The sequence below is a fragment of the Dermacentor variabilis genome, chromosome 3 (genome assembly GCF_050947875.1).
Source record: "Dermacentor variabilis isolate Ectoservices chromosome 3, ASM5094787v1, whole genome shotgun sequence".
NCBI classification, from domain to species: domain Eukaryota; kingdom Metazoa; phylum Arthropoda; class Arachnida; order Ixodida; family Ixodidae; genus Dermacentor; species Dermacentor variabilis.
The window spans coordinates 157,099,812-157,126,601 of record NC_134570.1 but is presented as its reverse complement, the minus strand read 5'-3'; the positions used below and the strand labels follow the sequence as shown (position 1 = coordinate 157,126,601).

At 42.5% G+C, this 26,790-nt stretch overlaps 1 protein-coding gene across 2 annotated transcripts; it reads right to left on the bottom strand.

The window, feature by feature from the left end:
• Nucleotides 1–99: 99 nt before the first annotated feature.
• Nucleotides 100–26,790, bottom strand: Mvk (Mevalonate kinase). 2 transcript variants are annotated; one of them, XR_012826848.1, is made up of 10 exons: nucleotides 26,625–26,790; nucleotides 26,104–26,248; nucleotides 25,176–25,326; nucleotides 12,163–12,395; nucleotides 10,699–10,747; nucleotides 9,161–9,251; nucleotides 8,398–8,511; nucleotides 7,553–7,724; nucleotides 6,480–6,637; nucleotides 100–315 (listed from the first exon to the last, which is right to left on the bottom strand). XR_012826848.1 is itself a non-coding variant. In XM_075686590.1 (9 exons), the coding sequence occupies exons 1-9, from the start codon at nucleotides 26,700–26,702 to the stop codon at nucleotides 6,531–6,533; spliced, it is 1,140 nt and encodes a 379-aa protein (XP_075542705.1). In that variant the 5' UTR covers nucleotides 26,703–26,789; the 3' UTR covers nucleotides 3,621–6,530. The 2 variants fall into 2 exon arrangements, 1 of the variants encoding a protein (XP_075542705.1); XM_075686590.1 differs by lacking the exon at nucleotides 100–315 and having other exon boundaries at nucleotides 3,621–6,637; nucleotides 26,625–26,789.

Genomic DNA, 26,790 nt, shown 5'->3' with positions numbered 1-26,790 from the left:
ATCGTGTGGACCATTTTTCATGGAAGGTAAACTTTAGCAAAGGCGTGCTCCCACACTTAGAAAGATGTAGAAGTTAACTATTTGCTTGCCACCACACACTTTGTTCCTATAAAGTGTTAGCTCAATACACCAAGCAGCTCGCAAACAGTAAAGGTTTTACTCCTTCATTAAGTACTTGTTAAGAACATCAATTATAATAAACTATATAATTTTTGCAGCACCCATAATATGTGTTCAACATCGCAATTTCTTTCCTAGTTCCACCTCAGACATGCTTTATTGTCGCCAGTTTTTTACTTCATACACCCTGTATTTCTGAAATGACACAACATTAAAAAGTATGCTACCATAAAAAGAGTACATTAGCTATAAAGAATGAATACCAGAATATGGTGAATTCTCAAAACACGCCTAATTACCCCACATGCTTCTATTTTTTCACATTCACATGCATCATACACTTGACATACCCAAATAAACATTCCTCCATATTTTATTGCACAAGCTCCAAAATTGATAGTCGCTCTTAAGTAGCCTTAAGTGATTTGAATGCAAAAGCATTATGACTTGTCTAATTAAGTGGTTACATCCATAATATGCGATGTCATATGTCAAGCGTCCTTCACACCGTTACCTTAATCCATCTTGCTCTAATTTATACCCACCTTAATCCACTCTAATGTTGCAGCCACATGGCTGCGACGTGAAGTGTGCAATGATGCATGCACTAGGCACACCTTTAGTGAGCCCAATCCGTGAAGCCGCCGTGGTGTTGGGCAAGCATACTCGTTGAGCACCCCTGATGCCGTGTTCAATTCCCACCTACACCAAAATTTTCTTTTCAAAACCATTAATTTACTTTGTTTACAGGAACTTCTATGAGATAGTTGACATCAATCATCAATCCGAGCATTTCTTTATGTGTATTATATGTGTTTTTACCCTTTGCGCAATCGGCCATATTTTTCCAACCATCACTTGAGCACGCCGAACTTTCTGCCTCATAGGGCATATAATGCTTTCACATTGATTAATTTTGGCTGACGTTAGCAGTAGGCATTCTCCAGTGTAATTACTGACTGCTTTGGAAGCAAGTCTACCATGTAGGCTGCACAAAACATTGCCCACTGTGAAGGTCAACCTTCCCAAGCGTTTATCTCACGAGTTTCTCGAGCATAGCAGCCCTACGCTTTAACGCTGCACCATGAATGCATAAGCACGACCGGCACGCCACGCATCTCGGAGGCCACGCAAAAGGGGAACTTCATGGGCAGGCCGGTAGATGGTGCTGCATGTACAGAGGGAAATGCGAGAGAGGAGCCCGGCTGCAGTACACGGCTCATACACCATGCATTTCGGCCGTTGCAATACAGTGTGTCACTGCATTACTTGAATGCTAATCGCATTAAGCTCGACAGCCATCACGAGATTAGTTCTGCCAAAATTTGGGCTGTTCTTCGCATTCGCATTGTCTGTGTGTACAGACGTAGAGCCTCCTTGAGTGGTGCAGCTTCATGATGGGAATGATATTCACCCATTTTGTATATGTGTTATAAGTACTCTCCGTATTATTCTCACAGTGGTGACACTGCAACCCAATTGACCACCCGTGTAAACGATGGAAAATGCACGACGTCATATTACAGCCAGGCAGCAGGAATTCTCGACGCTTTTGGCCACTGACTTGAGTACTTCAAGCATATCCCCGCCACGATAGATTGTTGTGGGCTTGTTCCATCAAACCACAAGACCAAAGACAATAACATCAAACCAAAGACAATAAAATTAAGCCAATCACCACAATTCTCACCATGCCGGTGAATACAAATATTTTGTCAACTTTAAGCACATGGAAATGTATTAGCGCTTACATACCACCTGCACTTGCTTTGGAAAAAATGAATATTTCTGAAGGCTGTGCATTGAAGAATGTATTTTTATTGGCAACACAAGTTAAAGCAAATATCAGTAAGTGAATGATAGATACTAATCAACTAATTACAGTTGACTCCCATTAATTCAATAATTTAGAGAGGGAACTATTTGGTTGAATTACCCAATAGGTCAAATTAACTAATGGTGGTAAAATTTGCTTGAAATAGTCTGTAATGTCTTTTTGTTTCTTGTTCTTTAAATGAGACTCAATCAACATAAAGCAAAGAATGCGACATGTTTAACGCCGCTTCAGCGTGACACAACATGAAACAAGTGGGAACAGATGGCTTCAAGGGCAGAAGGAATGCCAGCCACTAAACGACAAAAGTACATTTAAATAAAACAGCTTCATGACCAGGGAAGCAGTAGCATTGACTGCTGAATTTCTTGAGTTTTCAAACTTTTAGTAACTGTTGCGGCGCATGGGGGGCACCGGTGGAGGTCGTGTTAATTTAAGCAGCATGTTTTTGAATTTGAACTAAATGAGTTTTCCTTTCGTAGAAATATAGTGTTTCTTGCCAAGGCTTTCTAGTGCATTCGAATTAAGCAAAAATTTGAATTAATTTAGTTTAAATTAATAGGAGTTCACTGTACGTGCCAGGGATTAGTTGGTTACTAGTACTATATCCTGCGGCAACACTAGTAGTACATTGCCGCAAAAAGGATAATGTTGTCTCTACTGCACTGTTATAAAAGATGAACACTCTTGCCATTCGAAGCACGAGTATTCGGTATAAATAACTGGGGCTCGTATTTTTCCATTAAAGCTAGGGTTGTGCAGATAATCAAAATTTACAATGTGGATTGAAGGCTTCATTATTTGATAAGAGAACTCACTATTCAAATTGGTAGAATATTCAAATCTGTTCAAACACCACAAGGTATAACAATGTACGTTGCAGCCTGCAGTGAAAATGATCTATGAAAGTGGAGAATTTTTTTCAAATGATGCCCGTGCCGGAGAGCCGCGGTTGTTATGCAGACACACCATTTCCCGAGCAAACATGTGGAGGTGATTCCCTCGCGCAGCAGTTTACGGTCGCTAAATGAGCATGCCTCGTCCTTGGCAGCCTGTGAATTTGTTGTCTCAATTTATGTCATGCAATTTAGTATTTAGCCGATTTCATCGCGTTTTGAATGATGCGCACTGCTGCAACATAAAACTTCGGCTACCTTAAGCAAACAAAATTCCACTACATGCACTAGGTGACCAGCCGCTCCTTTGTTTATTGCTGTCATTGTCACTGGTGCACCAAACATGACCAACTTTCACTTATTTTTCACTTAAAGGTTCCCCAGTTCACCTGACATCCAGTTGCTGACGTCATTACATGTATCGATTAACTTCAAGAAGCCTTCTTCGTCTTTCGAAAGAACTCTATGTGCAACCTTTATACCTTGCTTGGGAAATATTCATTATTTGATTCCATATATGAACATCGACCCGCCGTGGTTGCTCAGTGGCTATGGTGTTGGGCTGCTGAGCACGAGGTCGCGGGATCGAATCCCGGCCACGGCGGCCGCATTTTGATGGGGGCGAAATGCGGAAACACCCGTGTGCTTAGATTTAGATGCACGTTAAAGAACCCCAGGTGGTCAAAATTTCGGAGTCCTCCACTACGGCGTGCCTCATAATCAGAAAGTGGTTTTCGCATGTAAAACCCCAAATATTATTATTAATATATGAACATTGTTTTTCTTGCACATTCATATTCTATTAGCGAATTTCCACACTCAAGGACTCCTATTTAAACTGAAAAATGCCGAAAAAGATTACAATCTATATAGAAATGTGGCTTTAGTTTTGAAAAACGGCACAATTTGGTGCAGGAAAAAAGTAGATGCAAGACTTTTGGCCCGACTTTCTGCTCTTTAGCCAATATAGCAATGGTGGGGTCAAAATATGGCTTGGAATTGCAACTTGGATCAGTCACACATAAGAGCATAATCTACACTTATTAGATGTATAAAGTGTTTGTGATCAAAATAAACTTAAGTGCAGTCATTAGTTTTTTCTTGGTCATGATTCAGTGAGGCACTTCAAGTAATTATCATGACTTGATGGGCATCTCTTTTTCTTTGCAGCCTGCCTATCAGTCTGTTGATTGTGACAATGGTATATCTAGAGCTGACACTGAATTAAGGTCTGAGTTGATTCTGAATATTTTTTTCAAGAAACCCCTAAAGGCCCTCACAATGAGGGTACTACACTGGAGGGTGGCAAAAAATTGCATGACAAACAAGTACGATAAATTAATAAGCAACAAGAATCAAAATGTGGCAGAACAATAACACTCAATGAAACATAATGAAAAAATGCAACATAATCAACAGTACGAAAAAAATAAAACACATTGTGGTGAATGGAACTACAAGAACTAGCAGAACTAGAAGAAAAGCTATGCATTGCTTTCTTTTTCTATAAGTTCATGAAAATTTGTTGCATTCTTTTCAATTGCAAATGTAGCAGGCAGCTGGTTCCACTCAATAATGGTTTTGGGTATGAATGATTTGGCAAAGGTTGAAGTGTGGCATGTATTTCGTTTGATCTTGAAAAGATGGTCATGGTGTGGAAAGACAGCTGAGGGTGAGTGAAAGAAATCCTCATGAAGCAATGGATGATGGTACATTTTGTGAAAAAGAGCTAAGTGAGCAAGTTTACAATTATGGAAAAGGTTATCGAGTCCCGCATGAGCTTTCAACGCCATGACACTAGTGAAATGCGAGTAATTTGAAAAAATGAAATGTGCCGCACAGTTCTGCAGGGATTTGGTGTTATCTATGATGTAGGCTTGATCCGGGTCTTGTATGGCTGAAGCGTGCTCTATTTTAGGTCAGATTAAGTTAATATAAAGAAGTTTACGCACCTGCACAGAAGCATGTCAAACATTACGTTTTAAGATGTGAAGAGAACGGTTAGCAGCCGCTAGAATCAAATCAATGTGATAGTTCCAGGTTAAGTCGGACTGCAGGTGATCTCCTAAATATATTTGTAAGTGGAAGCTGTCTCAACTGTTATGTTATTAAGAGTGTATGTTGTTGGGATGCAGCAAGAATTTCTTGTAAAGGAGACAAGCTTTGTCTTAGAGTCATTTAGAGTCATTAGCTATGATGAACACCAAGTGATAATTGAATCGAGGTCAGTTTGTAAAGATTGGAAGTCAGCATCACTTTTGATGGCTCGGTACACAACACAGCCATCAGCAAACAGTATCATTTGGAAAGATGTGCAATCAGGTAAATCATTAATAAATATTAGAAAGAGCAGGGGACCAAGCATGCTCCCCTGTGGTACACCAGATGTGACTTGCCATTGAAGAGTTAGAACCATTAACAGAGGTGAACACGAATAGTAAGATGCGATAATTTGAGTAGTGGTCTATGGTGGGGGACCCAGTCAAATGCCTCGGAAAAATCAACAAGCGATGCGTCGATTTGAATCCCGACGTCTATTAAAGTAAACGAGTCGTTAGTAAATCCAGCAAGCTGAGTGTCAGAAGAAAATCCCTAGCAATAACTGTATTGATATATATAAATATGATGCTTTGATCTTCAAGATAAGTAATGATATGGGTCTGCATGACGTGTTCAAGGAGCTTGGAGAAAGTGCAAGTCAATGAAATGGGTCTGCAGTTTAGAGGATCAGAGCGGATGCCCGATTTGAAAATTGGCATTACTTTAGCTACTCGCCAGTCGTGAAGGATGGAGCCAGTTGATGACTGGGAAAAAAGTGAAAATAGGACTTGAAAAATACTCCGATAATGTTTTTAAGCATTTTGTTGTTAAAGACAAGGAGATCCGTACTTTTAGTATCTTTAAGGTTAGTTAATAAGGAAAGAATACGATCTTTAGTTATGACTATTGGGGGCATAGAATAATTATGAAATGAACTGAGAAGTCTAGAAGGGGTACTGACTTCATGACTGAAAAACAGATGAAAAAGTGTAGTTAACGAGTTGATCAGAATGGGCATCATGCAGCTGATCGCCATTAGAATTTGTCAAGGATGAATCAGGATGTGAATGTGGGTTAATTAAGCTCCAAAATCTTTGGGGGTTATTAGATAGCATAGTAGGTAAGACGTGCTGTAAAACTGGCACCAGGTAGCTTTAGGCAATCTTTGGTAACCCTTGTAGCTTTTTCAGTAGGTTTCCCATGTAGTTTATGGATTGTTAGCAACTGCCTGTCTATACAGATGCTTTTTAAATTTACTGGCTCTTTGCAACTGCTCATTGAACCAAGACACACTTTAACTGCACCTAATTAAAATAACCAGTATATATATTGAAATGAGGTTAATTAGGGTAGTTTTGAACAGTGTACAGTTCTGTTCAATGGAATGGAAAGAACATTCGGCTAAGAACCGCCTAGAAAAAGAGGTTAATATCCTTTTCATTAGCAGCTTATTCTGAGTCAGGTCTAGTTATACATCTTTGAGCCTGAGTTCATGATTGCGTGAGTTTGTGCGAGTCTTATGGTACATTCGATGGGTCGCTTTCGAGCACTCTAGAGTGCTCTCACAGTGCAGTTTACATTCCGCTGACCTAAAACATGCTCTGGCCTGAAGTTAATTCCCCTTGATCAACGAGCACAGCTCAGTCTAGCGTGACTCCAGGACAACCCAAGTCCACCTCCCAGTACAGGAAGCCTTCCTCTTCGAGCTGCTTGCATACTGCTAGCGACTGAGCTTCACCGCTTGCACCTGCACAGAATTTCGTTTGCAGAAACACGGCTGTTATTCCCTGTGGAGGCAGCCCATGCAGTGTGCTTCAGCTGAAGTGTTCAAAAATGCAAAACTACAACATATTTAAGTTATTCTCCTGAGAGGAACTTTGGCCACAGTTGATGGCCTTTTAAAACACCATAAAGTGGATAATTAAACATATAGTTAACAAAATATAGTAACTAATCTTTCTATTGCTAAGCGATATGGGTGCAAGTACTTTCGTAGTAACAATAAACTTGTACTTAGTACTCATTTCTAGGTCTACAACATAACCTGGAAATGAGTACAAAGCAGAATGAGTACTGCACCTCCAGCTGCTTTTGACATAAGTCCCAGCTTGTATGACAGTCCCAGCTAAAATGGAGGGCGTCGGGAGCATGTCTGCCATGCTTGAATAAATCCCTGTCAGCAGCATGCGAAACCTGCAGTTATGACCCCACCTCTGTCCACATTACCGTAGCATCAAGCCACAATCAACCAAGAGTGATTTGCACAACATCACTTTCAAACATTGCTTGGCCAATGTTTAAATAATAAGAGAAAAGAAAATGACAGTGGACGTAAAGACAGTTTGCCACTGGCGGGAGTGCAACCCAGAATTTTTAACATTACACATGCAGTGCTCTATCGTTAAGCTCTGCTGTGAAGAACTATTCATCCCATGCATATTTATTGCCATGCCATTAAAAGGAGATGCCCGGGTAAAAGCAACTGCTGGCACGCCTTTGTTTAGAAGGACAGATTCAGCCGTATCTGGCACCATCCTCCTCCCCTTACAGCGGTGGCTCCCCCTGATGCATGCCTGATATACGTACTCTGCATGAATGGGCTGCGCAATTTATCTTGGAGAGCGCGGTCAGGACTGTTGGTCTTTAGCAAACCTGTACGCACCCACTCCATTTTGACAGCCAACACAGCAGAGGAGCAGCGCACAGCCACCACCGCCTGCCCCCGTCAGCTTTGCAGCAAGACCGTTTTGGGCAGCAATCTCAGCGACCCTGTCCAGTCGCGGGTGGCCAACTCCGAGGCAGTTGAGCAAGGACTGGTTCATCTCCACCAGTTCCTGCATCACACACACACGCAACTTCAAAAGCAAAGAAAAAGAAAGCTCATAGGTCTTCACGCATGAATTGAGTGACTGCAATGACATTGTGAGATTCTGTATCGTTTTATTCCCTACTGGCGTCCGCAGGACTCCTACTGAACTGAATAGAACAGTGAAAAAGGAGGACAAAAAATGGACAAGACAAGACAAGGCGCCGACAGTGCTTCGTCAGTGCTGAATCTTGTCTCGTCTGTCCTTCGCTTTCTGTTCGTGCTGTTCTATTCAGTACGGATTACCAAAATGCCCATTTGTATATTCTGTCAAATAACTTTGCCTATCTTAAAGTAACCTGTGAGTTATTGTGACATTATGATATACAGGTGCTGTCTACATGAGTAAAATGTCGCCTATAGACAACAGCACCCTGCCAGTTGCGCCACCACTGATGCACCACTTCTCTACATTGCTGAATGACAAATTCTGATCTGTATAGTAATCCCATTACATTAAAACTCTTGCAAGGACATATACCACACGCTAGTATCAGATTTGGCCTAGCCATTACTTTGAGTACACTGCCTGTAAGATTGGTCCACATTGCAATCTGGGTACATCAATCGGCCAATTTTGATCCATATAATCATTGCTGATTGTGATCAGCACCCAGTGAATAGTTTTGGTAGAGGCTTACCAAGGCTTTGGAGAAAATGTTCTCTGCCATCTCAGGTGCAGTCTTCAGGAGCTTCCAAAAGGTTTCAGAAATTGCTTCAATGGATTCCAAGACTGGCTTTATAACTTCTGGAAACTGAAGGGGAAGACAATTGCTTCAATTACCTGATCAGCACGCTGTTGGATTTGATAGTGACTGAAAGAATAAAGAAGGTCATAATTATGTCGCTGACTGTGGGACTACCTCACATCATTGTAATTAAGCTGAGTCTAGTAATGAAATTAATTATGCAGAAACCCGCAAAGTGTAGACTTATTCACGAGAGAGGCAGTATCACATGGGCAGAAATTTCATTTATATTTTTTGCACTCACAAAGATACGGATGTACAAAATACTGGCAAACACATGGGGCTTACTTTGCCCCAAAATTTATGCATCAGCTATTCTGATTGTTACATACTGTCGCATATCACAAAGATAACAGAGATCCTAAACAAGACAGAGGTTCCCAGGATGATGGAGGCTTGAAGCGATTAGCTGTGGTAGAACAAGGAATGTCACTGAAGCCAAAGTTTCAACAAGGTTAGTTGTCTTAATCGGGGTGTGGCTTCCCTGATGAAGACGAAGTCCTCTTGTCAAAGTGTTGGCTTCAGCAACATTCCTTATTCAAAGACAACAGAGACAGGTTTTCACTACTGTAATGAAAATAATCACACTAAACATTCTGTTTTATACAGTCTAGACATCTGACAGCATTCGGAAGGCATGCTGAGCACACATTACCTGGTCGTGCCTCTTTTTGACACCTGCCACCAGAGCCTTGGTGTTCCTGGGAACTTGGGTGTTCACTAGCAATACCTTGTAGCTGGGAATGCTGAGGAAAAAAAAAATGCCTCATAATGCTGCAATGAGAACATTTGTGCTGAACAGTTAGTGTTGTCTCGCTGTCAGAAATAACTAAGGCCCCAGAAAAGTGTGCGCATCCACATGTAAAAAGTTAGTGCTTATTCCCAGTGCTGTTACTTTTTTTCTGAGTAAACAATTCCTTCATGCTGTCACTTTGTTTCCTAGCAGCAACACTGACTGGGATAGCCTTCAGCACAGAAGTGCCAATGCAGCATTGCTACGCAATGTTGCCATACTCACCTGCTTTGATTAGTTTAATAATCTTGCATGCATTCACCTCAGTTATTAGGTACTTGCGCTTTATTCAGTGTGCAGTGAATGCATACAAATGCGCACACATCCACACACACGCTTTTCGTTCTCTGGTTCTTCTGCATGTACTTGCATATGCCCATCCCTTATGCAATACCCCTTATTGAGGGCGGCCTTTAAGGTAATGAAATTAAGCGAAATATACGGTATTTCAATAAAATTGTTATTTCTGTTTTTGGCATTCTGACATGCTTCGGCTCTGTTCGTGGAAGCAACTTGCTCTCTTTCAGTCATAATACCTGACAAGAGCTAAATTTTTTCCGAACTCTCACAAAGATTCTGGCAAAATTTCATTATACTTCTACTGCATACACATGCCGATTTGTGGAAGAGTGTAGGTGGGATGCGAGATGGTGACACAACCACATTCACATTATTAGATTTCTGAAATGTCCTCCTAGCCACAGTCATACATGTATGCACATGCTATTTCATTTTCTTCAGTAACACGAACAGAAGCACTTCACAAAAGCTGCATTTGTTCACATAATCAATAATAGGTTGTAAAAGGGAACTCTGTTACCTATTATTTTCTTATTATAGGAGAGAGCAAGTAAGTCATATGCAGCTCGTCTTTTCTAGGTTTCTGAAAGAGAAAATTATTATCCACTTGATCTGTAGCACGAATCTATGAAGAATGCCCTTGCAGGTTTTTCAATAAGAAATCTTCGCAGTTGAAGAAAAATTCATCCTGCTCCAAGGATCAGGCCCAGGACCAACGCCTTTCTGGGGGCAGTGATTCTACCATCTGAGCTAACCAGGAGGCTAGCAGATTTCAGAGTGAGGCCAAATTATTAGGCAATTCAAAGCACAGGGACACTGAATACAGAAGACCAGTTCTGCAAAAGCCTGCAAGCTGGAGGAAGGTTCAGAGCTCAGATGGCAGAGCAACCACCCTGGAAAGGCATTGGTCCCGAGGTCGATACTTGGAACAGGACAAATTTTCCTACAACTGTGAAGCTTTCTTTCTGAGCAACCTATACGAGTTCCTTTTGCAGCTTCTTGCGACTGTCCAGTAGATGACAATTTTTCACTTTCATGAATCTTCCTCTACACTGCGAATTTCCCACGGAACTGATATGCAATTACTAGGTTTCACTCACCTCTCAAGAATTTCACTTATTTTCCCACCCTTGAAAAGAACGGCACCTCCTGAAAAAAAAAAGTGGAAGGTCTCTTTTATATGATTTCAGCAAAGGCCACTTACTTTTTTTCAACTCTTAGATATCAAGGTTGGGTCCCTTCAAGGAACATGTACGACACAGTTAAGGCCACCTCTGTGGGTCCAGAATAATGAAATTCACCAACGATTACGATACTCCCTAATGCGAAATTTGAGCGCAGCTCCATATGTGTTTTCATTTCGTGATATATTGGCGGGCATAGCACAATCGGTCTCGTGCGGCACGTTGCAAACGCAGCGAAATGCGGTGCCACTACCTTGCTAATCTGGAGATTGCGAGAGGCATCGCATGAGTGACCCATGGATGCGATTCACAGCAGCCGCTGCCAAAAGACCTCCCAGACAACATTACACCTCCATGACCTCATGACCTCCCAGACAACGCGTTACTCTGGCACCATCTCGCAGCGATCATCGCTGCACTACGCTTTAATTTTCTTCTCACACTTTTGCCATACTCTGCTTTCTCGCTTTCCACCTCACGGTTCCGTTGCACCCTCCTCTTTGCTTTACTTCCTCCTCGCGCCTCTTCTCTCTTATCGCTTTTTCTTTTCATCTCCCCGTTCCGCGCCGCATTCACTCTCGTCTTTCACTGTACTCATTTGCTAGGTTAAGCCAGGAACACCGGCGCTCACCGCAGGAACGGGTGTTTAAGAGCTGCACTCTAAAACAAAAGTATACATAAAGGGGTCCCGTCAAATCAACTCCCTCTGAACTCAAAGAATGTTTTGCTGAGTCAATATAAAGTAAACACGAAATTCAGCAGCATGAAAGCAAATTGGGAAGTTACCAAAGCATTGCTTTAACTGTCATACGAAATAAGTTAAACAAGTTTAAAAAATAAAAGACACAGCCCAGACATGAAACAGCACAGCCGTACACTAACAACCAACGAAATTAACACCACCACTGGTTTATACGTATATATATATATATATATATATATGAAAGAAAAACCAACATTAGTTGTAAACAAGCACCTGTGCTGTTCCCTGTCTTGCCCGTGTCTTTTATTGCACTCATTTTATTTATTTCATGTAATGAGCCAACTTTAACAACTGCATACTTCATACTGCATTCTTCATAAACACCCAAGAGCATGGAGACTGCATACTACTGCCTATGACGGCATACTTCATAAGCACCCAAGGACACTGAGGATGGCAGGCTCAGCCTGAAACCATCACTCCATTAAATTAGATCCTCATGGTCCTGATGACCATGATGCTGATAAGGACCATGTTGAAACTCTGTATTCAAGCTGTAACCTTGGAATGGGATCCTCTTCCCAGTTCTTCTTGCCTGTCCTCACCTTAAGGGAACATATAAATGTATCCCTGCATGCATTTTGTGAAAGGAAGCACATCGGTGGATTGAGGAGTACCATATGTGCAGATTGTGTTGTCGATGCCTGAAGGCTGACCGTGCAGGATGCACTCTGCCTGGAAGGCCCACAAGGAGATAAGCTCACGGTCCTTGCTAGAAAGAGTGCGTTGCACAGCTCCGTATTTCGCCAGAAGCACAGTCGCCAAGGCCGTGCTGTAGGATGCTGATGATCCGAGACCGGCTCCCAGTGGCAGCCTTGAATTGACGGTGAACTTGGCAGGGCCAAAGTGTCTGCATCATTCAAGCAATATTCCAGCTCAAGTTACATCGCCGACAATATTTAAAAGACCAAGACTCGTTCATGCCAGAGCTAGAGTAGGCGAACAAAGAAGTTGCAGCTGATGATTAAGGATTTTTGAGACACCTTTTTGAATACCTATTAGGCTAATTGTATGCTGACCGCTACCCTTGTGTTCTTTTGTGTCCTTAGGAGTAATAGTCGGAGTGTTATTGTACTGCTTGGTGACTATTACTAAGGAAGTTTGGTGACTGCGTTATATTTGAATGTCTAGCTGGGAGTTGTGTGCAAATCATGCCTTTGTTGTCTGTAAAGGGCCTCGGATAATGTCAAGCTACTGAGTAGTAGCTTTCCTTTTGGGGCTAGTTTCCCTTAATTGGAAAACTAAGGGTACTGCTACCTTGTAGCAATCCTAGTCATCATGACTGGTCTATTTCGTATCCACTGCAGGACGAAGGCCTCTCCTAGTGATCTCTAATTGCCCTGGTTTTGTGTCAGCTGACAACTTGTGCTTGCAAATTTCCTGATTTCATCACACCGCCTAGTCCTGAGCCATCACTCGACTACGCTCCCCTTCTCTTGGCATTTATTCTGTTGCATGAATGGAACACATACCAGCTGACTGCCCTACGCATTACATGGCCTGTGCAACTCCAATCCTCCCTCTTAATCTCAAGTAGAATCAAGTAGAATATCAGGTACACCTGTAAATTTCTTTCGTTAGTTCTGTGTCTTAAGTGCGATTCACAGGCATCAACAACTTGCCCAGTTCTCGATCTTATCAGCTAGGCCTGTTTGCTGCCTGATTTATATCGCGCTTTTTCTGTATCACGATGTCACAACAATAATTTTTTGTTCCGTTACTTACTGCACAGTCCTTAGCGTTTTTTCAAGCTTTCTTTTGTTAACCTCCATGATTAACCTTGATAGGTTAGTAGATAATTCATAGGCAATGTGAGTGTGCCCATTTAAGAAGGACGTGGCAGTTATAACAATGTATCACTGGTGAGTGACACTGGATTTTTTACATATGATTGACAAGGTGACACTCGGGACAACATGCAGGACTAGACACCAGCAGTGCAGCAATGGCAAGGAAATCCAGTGGCAACAAGGCCCGATAAAAGAATGGAAAAGCAGAAAGACATCTGTTGAACAGTAATTAGCCAAAGTTGTTCAATTGTGCTAAGAGACCAGGAAAACATTGTGCACCTTAGAGCCACTGAAATTTGAGCAAGCTTGCGGTGACATTGCTTTAAAGGGCCCATAAACTTCCTCTGATAATTCAAAAAGCAATTGTTTGCTCCTTTCCTAGCTTTTCTGGTAATTTCTTTGCATGTCGTGATGCCAACAAGTGCATACATGTGACATCACCAGGGCTGTCACTTGGCCTGCATATGAGAGACATCAGTTCCAATCCATCTGCTGACACGTGTTTGGCATGCAGTCCTGCACCCATCCTTACTCCTCGCCTCACTTGCCCGTCATGTGCAATCAGCTGATTTCACCTCGCGTAGTGCGTTTAGCACTGTACGTGCGGTGGCAACAGTGTGTAGCCAAGAACTGTGGGGTCTTGATAAGCAGAAGTTGATGGTGCTTTCAAATAAGAAAAGAGCTCCAACATGATGTTCGGTGCTGATGTAGTGTCCATGTGTCTTCTACAGAAGTACAGAGGTATGTGGCAAGGAGGAAAGGGCACCCGTGGCGAGGTAGTGGACTTGACAGGGAAACTGCTCACTCGCCTTTGAACTCAAAGCAGTTTAGAGGCCCTGTAGGCTATACCATTGCCAGACGTTTTTCTTTTTTCCTGATTACACCTTCCACGCATATCAAGATGTTCACCAGGGGAAGTGTGTGATGCACTACAGTTGTTTCACAGGGAGTCATCAAATAATGAAGTGGAAAACGATGCTGCGTTAAAAGAGAAAGCAGGAAGAAAAAGCAAAACGTCAAGGTCTTTTTATCGAAATAGTGAACTTTTCCGCAATTGTAACCCCACGGGAGCTGAACAGATGCTGAGCAGAGAAATTTTGACATATACTTGAAGCATGGCCATAAGGGTGCAAAATGTGCTGCCATGCGAGGTATGCACCATATTAAAGAAAAGATAGCTTTAGAAACCAAACAATTTGAATTTTTTTTACAAGCACACAAAATAAAAAGTCGTAGCCCCCATAATTTACATTTGTTTTAAAAATTCTTGAGTTGTTCCAAATATGTTATGCACAACTAAAAAATGCACCCATAATTTTGTTATTTTCACTGCCGTGAAGGTGCACAACAATTGTGCGTGACTGCAGCAACAATTTCAAAAGATGAAGCACCAAACAGACACAGCACGCCAATGAAGAAACAACAATGACAGAACAAGGCACTACTTGCGTCTGTTTATTGAGCTTCAAAAGCGGCTGAATATATAGCCATGGGGAGAGGGGGAAGAAAAAGAAGGAGCACTGAACGTGAATGTGCATGTGTGAGAATACAGAAGATGTATAGGAAAGGAATCGCAAGATTAATCAAAATCTAAAACCTATCAAAAATATGCTTTCATTTCTGTAAATATTCAGAGACACAGACCCAGGCTGACACAGGTGTCCCCTCTTTTCTTAGTCTCGTTGGCCTCCAACAGTTCACGCACCACAGCATCTTTGCTTTAAAAATGATTGTTGCATCATGAAGCCTTGCTTCACATACTTGCTTATTCTCATTCCCGCAGGCCTTGCAATGAAGTGGCAAGTTTGAGCTATACCTAACCATATTTCAGCGAAAGCTTGTGTTCCCGCAGGCGTTCATTAATACATCGGCCAGTTTGGCCGATATACGACCCCTTATTCGCACTTCACAAAATGGTTTGTATGTTTAATAGAAAACTCTACTTTCTTAGAGTCATCAGATCCAATCAGGCGGCACAAAGTAGCAAGTTTCCGAGGTGCGGAAAAAACCACCGGAATTTGGTACTTCGCGGCGACATGTTTAAGATTATGTGCCACTTTGTGGGAATGTGCTATCACCACTGGTTTAGCTTTCTTTTCCAATGTTTGACCTTCTTCACTGCTTCTTTTTCTTTCTTTTTTCACCTTTTTCAACAACGCCTCCAAAACTGCACTCAAAACCAAACAAGGAAAAACAGCCTTTCTTAACTTCAAAATCTGTTCGTCAAAGCTTTCATGTTCAGTTTTTGTTCAGTGCCCCCTCTTTTTCCTCCCCCTCGCCCCATAGGTATATATTCAGCCGCTTTTGACCTCCATAAACAGTTGCGAGTAGTGCCTTGTCCTGTCATTGTTGTTTCTTCATTGGCGTGCTGCCTCTATTGGCCCTTCATCTTTTGAAAGCTATGAACCAACTAGCCCCACGTGTTCTACTGCATCAACAAGCACTTCTGTGTATTTAAAGACTACATCTTTAAATGCAAATGCATTATATGGTTCATGAGGCGGAAAATCCGGCAGAGTTGTCGGCGTTGGCATGACCACCAAGGTCCAAAAAGTCCATGAATACTTTGTTTAGCGCAAAAAGACAGACACAAGAAAGACGACAGGACAAGGCGCCTTGTCCTGTCGTCTTTCTTGTGTCTGTCTTTCTGTCTGTGTTGTGTCTGACACAAGATCGTGCACGCTTTTCAATATGAATAGCGTTGACATTTTAACATGTCTGCTGATCTATGTGCCTTGTTAGAATAAACCTTTAGTTGAAAGTCAGTGCTCCTGTCTTCCCTACTCTTCCTTGTCTGTCATTCTGCACTGAAAGTCATGGATCTGTTCCAACTTGCCCAGTGCTACAATCTTGCACAGAACTTACACAGTGCTGTGAGTTATGTCATGTGCCTCAAACTGTAGACCATACAGTATGTGTTTGCCCTCAATTACGTGCACTATGGACCAGACATTAGCTGTTACTCTTGCCTTTCTCGGCAGCCAATCACCGTCTCAGCAAGTTAGTCGAGAGCCCTCGGCAGGACCGTAAGTCTAGTTTTCAGGCCTTTCTTACCCAACTTCTCAAAGAGCATGGGTTTGGACTCCAGGCTTCGAGCAAATCAGTCCGTCATATGCCTTGCCTCTTCCCTCTCTCTGTCCTTGTCGCCGCCCTCTTCCTTTCCCTCTTCCCCTTCACATAGCACAGAGCGAGTGGCTAGAGGAATCCAAACAAAACTGTATTTGACAGGAAAATGCAGGCCTGAAGTGATCAACTGTGGTCAAACAATTACTGTTGCTGTGGTCAACATTTCAACAAGGGGGACTTGTGTTTGTCAGAGCAGGAGCTGCTTTCCTTAGCAGAGCTTGCATACACATATCTCGCTCTGCCCCATCCCCACTAGTGGAGGAGGAGGAGAATGAGCTGGTGCAGAAGAGGGTGAGCGAAGTTGAAGTGTTCAAAAAAAATAAAAAAGTGGTTTGGCATTTAGTTTAGGAACGGGCTCTTTCCTTTTAAAGCGACAGCTTTCTTTACAGCTAGTTTGGCCACCTTGGATGGTTGGACAATCTTGCAAAATGAACAATGGCACACAACCAGTGAGCCAAGTTGTCTTCGCTACCTTAGACCACTGGGTGCATACCCGCATAGACAACTTGCTGCTGTCTATACAACTCAGGTCACTCAGGTCACTGCCCAGACAGTACTGCATTATGCGATATAGGTATGTAACCATTCTTGGCCAGTCCCCCAAAATGGCAAGGTGACACATGGGGTATGTAGGCTTGAATATGTTACAGCAATAGCACCCCTTCCGCAACAGATACCTCCATGGTCAAGCATGGTTGCTTGCTGGAAAGCCATTGCGGTGAAGTTGCAACCAGGATACTAGTGACAGTGGGGGTTACTATGGCGTTTCAACTGGGGTGCAGTGATTACAACAAGATGTACTGTGTCGTGGTGTCATTCGGCATTGTGGTTGCCCGAGAGATTGCCACTTTGTGCGTCTACTTACCCAAGCAACCCTAGCCGACTGCCGATGCTGGGCTGATTGTTGAGAAATAGTCAGAAGCCGTCTTCAATGGCCACCTGCCTTCCGAAAACAGTCGGCCCGACATCTACTTCCAGCTACATTAGCACGCGGTCGGCCACACGGGCTGGGCCTCCGTCAGAGCACGACTGGACGCTGAGCGCGTCAAACGCTCATTGGTGCGACAAGCCGGCAATGCATCGGGCCGGCTTTAGTTGCCGATTGAACTTTGGGTCCACGTATTTTTTCGTTAGACAGCATAAAATATATTGCACTAACTACATAACTACAGTCATAACAAGCATTTGCATGCTGCCACAGCTGATGCAGACTGCAGAAGCACCAGACTGTGACTCTGGACTTCTTTAAATCCTTCTTTAATGACTTTGCTTGTACTGCTGCTTGGTTTCAACTTGAGTTTTGCTAAAAGGCCGCATTTTTTTGTTTGTTCGCATTGGTAAAACGCTTTGCATTGCTGTTCAGTTGGTTCATTCGCAGCTAGTCCGGTTCGACTGGGTAGGAGGTGCCTTTTCGCATGAATTATGGCAAGAAGAAATATTAATTAAACATTGTGTGAAAAACGCAAGAAGAAGAAATATGACCTTTGCGAAATTTGATTGCAAACGAACAAGCAAAGTAAAGGATTCTTTTAAAGCTTGTTAGAGCAAACGTGCATGCCTACTAATGACAAGCTGATGTACCTTCTGGTGACTCCGGCTAAGTGAAAATAAAAGTGACACGGACACAGACTAGAAGCAGACAGGACGTATCTGACAGGACAGTCTGTGTCTGTGTCACTTCACGCTACAATCCAAGATCATGTTACTGTGCCAACTCGCTCAATTTTCTATCCTTTTGCAAAGGAAAACAGTCCAGCCGCGGGAAAGAATGCGGGCAAGAAGGGAGAACCGAGCCCAAGGTTAGGTAGCGTGGCCGGGTAACTGCAGTATGGAGCTAGGAGGGGAAAGAAGGAAAAAAGAAAAAGAAAAAAAAATGCGCCACCAGGGAAGGCAGGCGGGGAGGCGCGGGAAACTTCTTTTTCGACCGTTTTTCTTTTCCCTCCATGTTTTCGACTAGTCTCTGGAGCTGGATGACATCATCTGGAGTTGTATGCTGCGCTTGCGGCAGGGAAGCCAGCAGTGTCTGTCGTAAGTAAATTTTGAATAAACAGTGCGATCTATCTGAGCCAAGGATGAGAAATTCAGAAACACGCCCAAGGCAGCACCACAAAAGCACTTGCACGCGGAAAAAATTAACATCGATGCTTACACTATAGTGTATTGCAATAAATGTACAGACTATTTGGAATATCTTTTTTTATTCAGTATAGTTTTACCTAATATAGTTATAAATTTGCCTGAAACCATGGAACGAATTACAACAGGCATTATTATATAGGTTTCTTTTTTCTTGTCCATCAAAGCTGCTGTCAACTTTATATGCTTTCACGTATAGCGCTTTCATAAATCGCTCTTGTGCAAGACGAAGGAATGACGCCACTTCCCAAATGGCAGACTGTGCGCTGCATGCAGGCGCCCACGTAACCTAGCTCCCACATAACCTATAGCTCCCATGTGAAAGAAAAGCTTTGTCGTTAGAATATCTGACTCATGCATGTACTGCCTCAGTGCATACAAAATTGCACCCGTCGGAAGTCTCATTGCGGATATTTTATATATGTGAGTGGAATATTACCCTGCACTTCTTCCAGCACATACACGAAAAAAAAGAAGTTGTTTAATGTGATCAAACTTTCGGTTTCCGCATTAGGATATATATGTTTTCTGGTTCGTATATGGAGCTATTACGTACTACCATGCTCAATGTGAGCTACAACGCGAATGTGCATGGTGAAGTGGTTGCACATTGTATTTTCCACTGAGCGTGATGGTACCTGTCAAATTGAGACAACCGCATGTCCGAAATAATGTGTACTTGTTAAAAACATATACCATAAAGCATAAATGGAGATTTATGCCTAAATGAGAATTTGTAGTTATTGACATAATGAAACGAATAGGCACAACCACACACAGAGACACACGTAGCTGGAGTGCCTGGATGCTGGTGTAAGTTGACCATTGCTGGTGTTTACTTTGTACAATTAAAACAAAATAATAATACAATAACAATACTATAAAAGGAGGTGGTCTTTGCGTGCTGCTACCAGTGTCATTGGCTATAGCAGAGGTTGTGCAGCGTGAGAGCATGTGAGCCACAGAACAGACGACACACGAGAGATACACATATTATAATATATAATATACTATTTGCACGAATACAGCGAGAGTTTTTTCCCCAAAATTTCTAGCCTCGGAGCACGCCTCGCTATATATTCAGGTTCGTGACATGAACATAATGTGTTCTATTTTTTCTTTACTTTATCTAGCGCTGAGATTTCACCGTGCGCAAGAGTGCGCGAGCTGGGAGTTGCCACTGTGCATTTCGTGCCGCCTTTATCCTCCCCAATTTAAAAAGCTTTTAGTGCCGCATCAATGTGGTTACAGCGTATTAATCGAAACCTTGTGCAGGACGATTGGCAGTGATGTGTAGGCACGCCAAGCCTTCATCATGCAATGCGTGAAAGGCTTTGCCATGTTCAATTCTATTACGGGTATTTCTGAAGCGCTGCCTCTCGAATAACTGTGGTCACAAGGGGAGTAGAAACCGTTCCTGCTGATGGTGACAAAGGAGCCAGCAGTAACAACGAGTAATTCTGCTTTCACGAGTGCCGGTATTTTGCGATGGCAGTTCGCAGTAATGAGGAATAAATTGTGCCTTGCAAGCACTCACTTTTACGCATCGTTTCCTGTTTCCTTGTGGGATCACTTCGCATAATACATATAACATATACACACACACACACATAGTGTTTTCAGAGACCAACAGTCCCCTCTCGCGCTATATTCGTGGTCGCATCATTTACATGCACATACGATAAGTGTTTAAGTGGTTTCTGAGTAACGTGTTACACGGGACCATGCACACAGTCCTACAGTTGCTGAGCCAATTCTTATATTTAAGCTGCGTAAATGCAGCTTTGTCTTGCAGAGGCCGCCAAATTTAATGTCTTGTCATCGGTCACAAGAAAAGTGAGCATAATAAAGTAACGTGGCGCGAAAAGTCTTCACCAGTGGCTCAGGCAGGAATTGAACAACACTTCACTTTGGAATTGAGCCTTTGGGCCAAGGTGTTCACATGCACCAGTGAATTCCGACAGGCTGTGCAGTGCTTTGAAAAAGAAGTGAGAGGCAGCAATTTTTGTTGTTGTTTTTGCGTAATGAATGTTGACAGACGAATATATGATGAGGGAATATAGACCAGCTATACAAAAGCAATGATGGCGGTTCGTCACGTGGGGAGAAACAGCAACCATCACATACAGATGCTAGTGACAGTTCATCTGGCAGTTAGATCAACTTCTGGCTAAAGGATGGTTCTGTGTTTTGTTCTGGACTGATCAAACTCTAGTAATTAGAGGGGAATTATGAAATCAGAATCAAATTTATTTTCGCCATATATGCGGGTGCGCATGCAAGGACCACTACTATGAGAGCAAGAGTACGTGGAGACCAATGTGCAACTCGCAAGAAGACATATCGCGGAAGTATTACATTTCCTTTACCAAAAATCCCAAGATTTCTATACTTCGAAAACAGATAGGTTTGCAACACTATTATATCATTCATTACTGCTTTATTTTTTTGTAGGTAAACTATAGAGAAAATAACTATTTAATGGGGAAAAAATATAATAAAATGGATATTGCGTTAGACAGTTCTTGTAATATTAATCTGCACAGCGGAAAGAGTCAAGCAGAATTGTTCATGAACGGCATGTTAATTGTAAACGGTCCTGTCACATCACAGTAAAAATCATCAGACGATATAAGCACAGGTTACTCACAGACTGTTCAGTTCAGGAAAACATTTCGGTTGGATGTTTCCACTGGGAAGTGTGAAGGAGGTGATTACACGAAGCCGAATGGTGAACAGATGTCAAAATCTGCAATTTTTGTAGCTATAGTGAATTCATCTAAGAATAATTAGGACTGCATATCTCACTCAATGTCAGTTATACAAATGGAGCATTTCTGCTGTCGACGTGTACTTGAATGGGAAGAACAAGAGTTAGATCAAATTATGCCAACCTTTGCTGAATGAACTAATGACATTCACAATGAAGCAGTTGAGAATTAATAAATTTATGGTACATCATGAGTGTTTTTTCAAGCTCCGTCTCCTGTGAGGCATATCTACCATTTTCGTGCAAAGCTTCCTGGAAGGCGTGTTGACTGTGCATGCATGCACGCACATATCGAACTCCGTGCACAACAGACACGATGCATTGAAGGTGAATATTTATTAAAATTCAAATTAGTTATTTCTGCTTTGTAAAGGTACAGACAGCGGAGTCGCAGAAAAAGCTGTCAGATACAGCTTGACAAAGCCGCAGCCCCCTTTTGCTTGACAGCGGCTTCACATCAAGACTTTTAAAACAAAGGTAATTCTACAGTGTAACAACAGTTATACAACGAGCAAGGACAAAAGAAAACAAAACAAGATTAGACAATATTTCGACAATCTTAACAAAAAGGAAAACAGAACCTACGTGGTAACATACATAGTACCCAAAATGCTGTTTGACACACTGAAGAGGTTAAAATTATTATATATATTAGCTATATACATATTCGTATAGAGCTACCAATCCCTGCAAAATCTAGATCGCAGGTTTACATTACGCATGCATGCACGGGCATAGCACGCACACGCACCAAGAAGGAAACAGCAAAAAAAGAAAAAAAAGAAGAAGAAAGGAAAAGTATGGGGAACCACGGTCGTCGTGTGCTGTCGCATCTCCCTCTCCTAGAAGGAATGAAAAGGTTCTTGGAAAGCAGGGACAAGCGATTCTCTCCATCAGTATCAATTCCCACCAACGAGGACGAGGCGAGAAAGCGAAGTGGGGCGTTCTTTGCTACATATTTTTTCTTCGTCAGGCGCAACGCCGCCTGCTTGTGGGGGCGCAGGCAGGGCGGCAGGGGCGCAAGTTCGTGCCAAATGCTAGCTCTGGATTCCAGCTCGTTTTGCGTCTCGACAGCTTGGTAGACTAGTTGCTGCATTTCTGTTATCATGGACAAGAAGAGCGCAAGCCTCTTTCATGGAGCGGAGCTGCCGTGTCTCACCGTGCAAGATATGCGTATTCGTAAGTGGCATTTTAATTTCACGTTGTGTAGTGCATGACCGCCTTTGTCAAGTGAACAAGACTAGCTTTGTATTGTGAGAATGGTTTTGCAACGTATGAACTCCTTGTTTTTTGTGTTTGTTATTTCTGACAGGAAGAAAAAAAGGAAGAGCTTTATATGAGAATGGATCAAGCATTAATGTGAGACGTACTTTCGGGTATACAATTTTAATATTGTTTTTTCATCTTGTAAGCGTGACATATTTTCTTTTATTTATTTTTTCTAGGAAACACTGGAACAACCCTGCTTTAATTGAAGCATAGTGTGCGAATGACCTGCTACACTCGGAACTGTTATTACTATTCGGGAAGAAATCAGGTAAGACGCTTGTGTGGTTGTCATTGCGGAAAAGTCATAATTAATTCGAAGTCGCTTTTGTTCCTTCCCACAGATAGATGAAAAAACAAAACTGTAAATACCCAGTACAGTAGGATATACGTCTGCTGCATTGTAGGTAAGTATGGATTGTGTGTGGCACATCCCCGCATGTGGACTAGAGTAGATCCAGGAACATCGGACAAAAATACACATACGTGAAACACTGTGGATAACCGATATGTAAGTTGTTCCTCAATTGTTCTGCTGTCGCAGTTTCATAGTTTACGTGTAAAACTTTGTCACCGCAGTCTCGACGTGATGTAAACCATTATACTTATCTCATGGCAGTCTGCACGCTATTTTGTGTGTGCATGCCATGTGTTATAGTATTCATTTACCGCGCTCCCTGGATGTATATCTTTTTCAACGATATTCTGAGCCAAGTCAGTAAATCGATCCTTCCTGTCCTCGTGTTCCCTTGGGCAATCCTAAAGCGTGAATCACATCGCAGAAGTTGAACGCACCAATTTTCACTGGAAGTGCCCAGTATATGTCTATTACATGCATGTGCAACGACGAAATAATAATTTTGTCTCTCGCTGTCAGGATCAGGATTTCTCGCACACAAATGTGAAAAAGTCCACAAAATCATCTGCGTAGTTAACAGAGTTATTCATTATTATATTATTTGTTTGTTTGTTTCAGTTTGTAGAGCACTGCAACTATCCAAGTTACACTTTCGATGGGGACAGAGTTACACTTTCGATGGGGCCGGATACTGTACCATTCAGAGCCAAGAACATGGGAACGGCTGAAAGAGAGCCTGCCGGGCAGTACGTGAAACTCACACAGCAGACCAGCACTGACCTTTAGCTGTATCATACTATTTCAGTGAACCAAGACTACATGCAAACTGTCAACACTGCTGCACGAAAAAGTTAATGTATTTTATGGTTGTAAAATAAACACCTAAAAAGAGAAAACACTGCGTTCACGTGTTTCTTTTGTTGCGTGTTACGTATATATACTAACGAGTACAGAGAATAATTAGTGGTGCTTAATTATGTTTCACATGTGAATTATGCACATGTTGCATATATTAATTGTTGGCATGAGTTAAACGCCTCTAATAAGCTGTATATCGTTGACCTGAAAACGCAACACACAGCAAAAAAAGAAAAACCTGATGTGTCTTTTTTTTAAATATAATACAAAAATAATAAAAGAAACATCTGCAACCAGCCTATGGCCAATGGCAAACCGGTGCTTACAAAATGTTGGGTCGTAGTAGGCCAGGGTGCAGTGTGCACTCGGCCACGTCGGCTACAGTGGTCGGGCCTAAGTCACTTGCCGATGGTCGCTAGACGTGAGGCCAGTGTCAAACCCCGATGCCGGCCCCCCATCAGGTGCAGAGGTCAGGCCAACCGTTTTGCAGTTGGCCAGAGACGTCAGACCGATTTTGTAATGGGGACTTTCTGCTGCTTGAGTGTGTGTCCACAGAATTTCACGATTCACAGATGGCATGGGGATATATGCAGCAGGTTACACAAAAAAGCTATCACTGACTCTGACAATCATGTTTGATGGCTTCTGCCACTATTTTTCCTTTGTTATTTCTTGGTTGGTGGTTCTTCCTTTTCACTTCTATTTTTACTGCTTGTTTTTAAAACATCTGAACCGTTTATCACCTGAGTTTTTGTTTTTCTGAAAAACTGGGCACACCTGCAGATTGACAGTTCCTGCTTACACACATAGATCCTTTTCCATTTTTTGTCATCCGAACTTTTTGCAAGAATCAACAGCAGTACCCCCCGGTGCTTTCTCTATCACAGCTCAACAACAAACTTTATTTTTCTTCCTTTGTTCTTTGAACACTTTGACTTTCCCTACCCTACTCTATGCACCAGCTTATTCTTCTCCTCCTCTCCCCATTTAGGATGAGGAAGAGAGAGAGAGAGAGAGAGAGCTACATGTACATAGATGCCGCAAAGGAAAGCAGTTCCTGCCCTGGCAAGGACAAGTCCTCTTGTTGAAGCATTGGCTACAGCGACATCTTTGTTCAACAACTCTGGCTACGGGAATGCACCTCGGGACGACTTCGCTGCCCTTTACTTTTCATAAGCTTACTCTGTATCCCTCTCTCCTCTGGCTGACTTCCGATTTCTTTTTTTTGAAGTTTTCTCTGTCTGTACAGTTGTGTGCAGACTATTTAATTATATAGTTATATCTGCATGTAAACTATAACTGCGGTTACAGTGCATTCATACTTACCCATCGTTGTGCCTTAATGTGATGCCAGTGAATAAAAAGAGGAATGCGAGCTTCGCCTGGTCTCCAGGTTTGAGGGACCTTGCGTCAACGTCGAAGGTGCTGCAAATATCTGGCACAAGGGTGGTGAACGCGATGACACTGGCCGTGTAGCCTGCAAGACAATTATAAGTATGTTTAAAGTGTGGCAACCATGCTGCCATTTGGTTTCAAGTCATATACAATCAACTTGTGCTAATTTGGACTTATGTGTCTCACTTAATTATGTACTCTTTTATTTTAACTCTTTCCTTACCGTGGGGCATGTATAAGGTGCCCACTTGGAAGTTCAACAGTTATTACACTCGCGGCTTTTTGTTCATCACCGCCTCCTTCCTTTTCCTTTTCTACGAATACAATAAATTACTACAACTGCCACATGTTCTTGTTCAAACTAATGTAAGTGCGGACTGTGCAAACCAAAATAAAATATGGTCCCAAATATATTCATGGGTTATCACACATACACTAACCTGGCTGCACGTCACATTCAAACAGATATGTACAGTCAGAATAGATACTCGCATGGATACATGCATGGGTTGTTAGCAGTACTTTGTTCTTTTGCAAATACCAAACATAGGCATGTTTTGGCCAGTGATTCCCTTAATAAAATGCACTCTTGGCCTGATAATTCTTGTCAGTCTTGCTCCACCCCTTGTGAAACAAAAAAAAGTTTCACAGCACACTTTTAATTGTTTGAAATAATTAAGTGACTTATGCACATAGCAGCACAACCAAAATTTCGAGGTTTGTGTGAATTAACTGGGATTTTGAATTATCAGAGTTTAGATGTCGCGCCCTCGAGATCAGTATGCACTATACACACACACACACACACACACACACACACACACACACACACGCACACGCACACGGATGTTCAACGCACCTACTTTGGGAACAGAGAAAACTTCAAACTTGCTGACGGGCCAGGCTTCGACGAAGTCGAGATCCGAAGCTTCCAAGACAATGAACGACTCATGCTCGCAGCGAGTAACGCGGGTCCGCAGGTTGACGCTTGCTGCGACCGCGGCCTCGGGAAAAGGGGTAAGCAGAAGAAAGATTAAAAGCCCTCGACAGATATATTCAATGCGCGACACACACAACGTGCAATCTATATGAATTCAACACGGCCCACTCGATCCGCAGCTAAAGCTCGATCGAGCAGCACGAGGGAAAAATATATAATAAAAAAAGATAAACCAGCGACGGCGACGAATATCGAGTTCGAGGAAAAAGTGGCGCGTTTTGTTTTCCGAAGCAGGACGGAAGCTCACGCACGAGCGAGCTAGCTTCGGCTCGGTGGACTCAGCGCATAGCACAGGGAAAACGCCGGCTAAAGTAAACTTTGTTAAGATCCGCCTAGACGACAGGAAACACCAAGTGTTTTGCGCAGTACTGCAAACTCACCTTGCCGTAGACGACGGCGTGCTCTCCGTGAATTATGGTTTTTCCCGGCGCTGATGCTGCAGTGGTACAGACGGCCATCGTAGCAGACGATGCCACGCGCTCGAGTCACGAAACAAAAGCGCGATCAAACCCGCCTACAACGTATTTAACATGCGCTTTGTTTTGG

What these genes read in the sequence shown, in the direction of transcription:
- Mvk (XM_075686590.1), bottom strand. Translation starts at nt 26,702, where the DNA reads ATGGCCGTCTGTACCACTGCAGCATCAGCGCCGGGAAAAACCATAATT. An exon ending in ACGCCGTCGTCTACGGCAAG is followed by an intron (nt 26,249 to 26,624) that starts GTGAGTTTGCAG and finishes CCTTTTCCCGAG; the next exon opens with GCCGCGGTCGCAGCAAGCGT. An exon ending in CAACACAATCTGCACATATG is followed by an intron (nt 10,748 to 12,162) that starts GTACTCCTCAAT and finishes TTTTTTTTTCAG; the next exon opens with GAGGTGCCGTTCTTTTCAAG.